The sequence below is a fragment of the Cibotium barometz genome, chromosome 44 (assembly GCF_041138505.1).
Source record: "Cibotium barometz isolate CiBa-2024 chromosome 44, ASM4113850v1, whole genome shotgun sequence".
NCBI classification, from domain to species: Eukaryota; Viridiplantae; Streptophyta; class Polypodiopsida; order Cyatheales; family Cibotiaceae; genus Cibotium; species Cibotium barometz.
The window spans coordinates 39,994,293-39,997,358 of NC_141089.1; the positions used below are offsets into that span (position 1 = coordinate 39,994,293).

Genomic DNA, 3,066 nt, shown 5'->3' on the forward strand with positions numbered 1-3,066 from the left:
CCCTGTACACAATAGATTTGTGACATTGTTGCACACAAGTAATGGGATATCTTTAAGTTTATATGAGGCACTTACAGAGTATCTATGCAGCATTGGTTTACCAAAATCAAAGCTGGTGGGTTTCTCTACATATGGATACAATGTGATGATGGGAACAAAGAATGGTCTTGTTACTCATTTTGCTAGAGAAGTTCCACATTTGGTAGGGGTGCACTGTATTGCACACCGAGATGCATTGGCTGCTAAAGATCTACATTGTATTCTTTTTCTATCTTCAACCTCATGAGAGAAGGCAGCAAGAAAGTGTTATAAATGAGTTAATAGCTCATACAAACAGAATGAAGAATTGAAAAGTTCTAATTATTTGTTCATGAGGTGTTGAGAATGCATGAGGTTCGTTGCTCCCAGGAGGGAAAGTGACTAAAAGGCTAGTAACTCTCATGCTAGCTCTTTTATGCATATAGTTAAGTGAAAGATGTGAGTTATACACTTTTTTTACTTCCATTAAGATCCAATTCTTTATACATTTATTGGCTGATGTGATTCATTATCTTAATATTTTAAAAAAGAAGTTTCATGTCGAGAATGTGTTTATGACTTCAATTGGGACACAATTAGTGGTGACCATGGACACTCTTGAGGCAAGTTTTCTCTCGAGTGGTTTGGTCATGGTGCTACTCATATTTTTTCATTCTCTGTGAACAAGTTAAAGAGGGATGCATAACTTCTGAAAGTGACACTCAAGGATGTGAGAAGTATTCTCTTCGCAATGGAACTCTATGGGGAGAAAGATGATTGTCGACATTTAACCACTTGGGGCAGTTGCATTAATGTTGGCAAATAATTTGTTGGTAAAGTTATATCTTCCTTACATAGCCGTTTTCATGATTTAAAGCTTTTTGAGGCTACAAAGATCTTTAATCCAATGGACTATCCACTTGATCTGCATAGTTTCTTTTCCATGGGTGCCATTTGGATAAAGGCTTTGTTGGAAAAATTTGGATGTTTAGTAAATGCTGATGTATGCAAGACAAAGTATGAAGATTTCATGATTAAGTTAAAGAGAACATGCCTTGGACAGCGTATGCATATGGCTTGGCAATTTTATGGACATGATGTTAAATGGGATCAAGCTTTTGGTGAGATGAAAAAGCTATGGCGTGCATGCTTGGTTATTGTGGCACGCACAGTTAATTGTGAGAGAGGTTTCTCAAAGATGAATCGTATCAAGTCCAATGATCGTAATAGACTATCATTGGAAACTTTGAATAACCTCCTGTTTCTCTAAAAAGACAATCTTTATGTTAGATGCAATCTTTTTAAGTATTGTTGGTTGTATTTTACCTAGAAAGATAACTTTAATGTGAGGCCATCTCGAAAAAATTTTGCCTTTTCTTGGAGAAGGGCCACTTAAAAGGAGACCTTCTTAGAAAACAAGGTACCTCACTAGAGAAAATAAACCAAAAAATTTTGCCTTTGTTAGAAAAGGGCAACTTAAAAAGAGACTTTCCTAGAAAACAAGGCCACCACACGACTTGATTGAGTGAGTGGACGGGAAGCCGACTTGTTGAGGATCCCCCTCCCCTTTACATATAAATACCACATGATGACTCTGAAAGTGCAGACGACCTTTCTGAAAGACCAGCTCGGCTACAAGAAACTGCGGACCTTTCTGGATATTGTCTTATATAAGCAAGCTTCCCCACCATTCAAATCAACTAGCTGCGATGGCGAGATTGGGCTATGCTGCCGCGGTCGCACTAGTAGCCTTGCTGCTGCTAGGCGTGCTGTCAGGTCGCTCGGAGGCCGCCCGCACTAACGCAGGCTCCAAATTTTCGCGTGAGACATGTAGGAAGATTTGTGGGTACTTCTGCTTATGTGGAGTGCCCTTTCTCGATTGTATTTGTGTCGCTGAGCAGAACCAACTACAGTCCGCCGGCCGGCAAGCAGCTAGCGCTGGCGCGGGCGCCCAGCCGCAGCAGCAACAAGGCGATGAATTGGAGGTGGGCGGGCTGGTGTGGTGCGTGGCACGGCCGTCTACACCTGACGATGTTCTCCAGCAGCTTCTGGACTTCTCATGCTCGCAGGGAGCCGAATGCTCTCCCATCCTGGCGGGGGGCGACCTCTGCTCCGCTCCGGATACGCTGTACGCCCACGCCTCCTTCGCCGTAAACGACTATTGGCAGAACATGAGGGCCAAAGGCGCCACCTGTGACTTCCAAGGCGCGGCCATGCTCGTCACCAGCGATCCCAGTGAGTCAGTCTGATCATCACTCTGTTTTGTTTTTTGCTAACCCTACATTACGAGCTGCTGATCTTACTTACTCTCCGCTTGGTTGCTTGGCGTGTACTGCAATGCAGGTTTCGGACAATGCAACTACCCTGGGGGACCTGCGCCGCCCACCACCAGCTAGGCTCTGCACCACCGGCCATACTACTACAATATATAGATAGCGCTTAAGATCGACCAGCAAGTCTTAGATACCCGCTGAAATGCCGCACTTTCCTTAACCAAAGAGAGATATGTGCTTTCATGTCTGAATTTGAAAGAAATTTGCCGTCGCTTATAAGCGTATGGGCACGAGCTTGATTGCAACAAAGAATTAGTCCTCCTATAACCATGCAATTAGCCTAATTTATGGCTATATGCCAGTATATACGATTGAATTTTGATGATTCTAGATGGAAATATAAGCTTAGCTATTCTGAATGATCTTTGTAGATCTTTATTTTGAACTTGTGATTTTTGCTTCTACTTTCGTGTAATCAAAGACCTTTTCAGCTTGATCAATTATACAATCGATTCACGAGATTGTATCGATTACCACCTTGTAATCGTACGCCACGTTCACTTCACCAATCTCTTCACTAAAATCACACCTGAGTTGCTTCCACGGCCTCTTCGGTGAAAGAGAAGAAATAGAATGCAAAAAGCAATGGCCTATGCAATAACTCCAAGGTTTTGCAAGCATCTGTCTTACATGTAATGATATTTGGGAATCCAAAAACAAAGTTTTTGACCAGAATTTAGCAAACTACGGCCAACAATTTAAGTCACATACATTC

General features: G+C 42.4%; 1 protein-coding gene across 1 annotated transcript; it reads left to right on the forward strand.

Annotated features, from left to right (window-relative positions):
- Positions 1 to 1,651: 1,651 nt before the first annotated feature.
- LOC147613280 (uncharacterized) lies at positions 1,652 to 2,606 on the forward strand. The gene is made up of 2 exons (XM_086782076.1): positions 1,652 to 2,253; positions 2,362 to 2,606. Exons 1-2 carry the CDS (start codon positions 1,728 to 1,730, stop codon positions 2,412 to 2,414), a joined length of 579 nt encoding a protein of 192 aa, XP_086638202.1. The 5' UTR covers positions 1,652 to 1,727; the 3' UTR covers positions 2,415 to 2,606.
- The last annotated feature ends 460 nt before the right edge of the window (positions 2,607 to 3,066 follow it).

Excerpts from the sequence above, each read along its gene's own strand:
- LOC147613280 (XM_086782076.1), top strand. The coding sequence starts at position 1,728 with ATGGCGAGATTGGGCTATGCTGCCGCGGTCGCACTAGTAGCCTTGCTG. Across the intron at positions 2,254-2,361 it reads GCTCGTCACCAGCGATCCCA|GTTTCGGACAATGCAACTAC; the intron begins GTGAGTCAGTCT and ends ACTGCAATGCAG.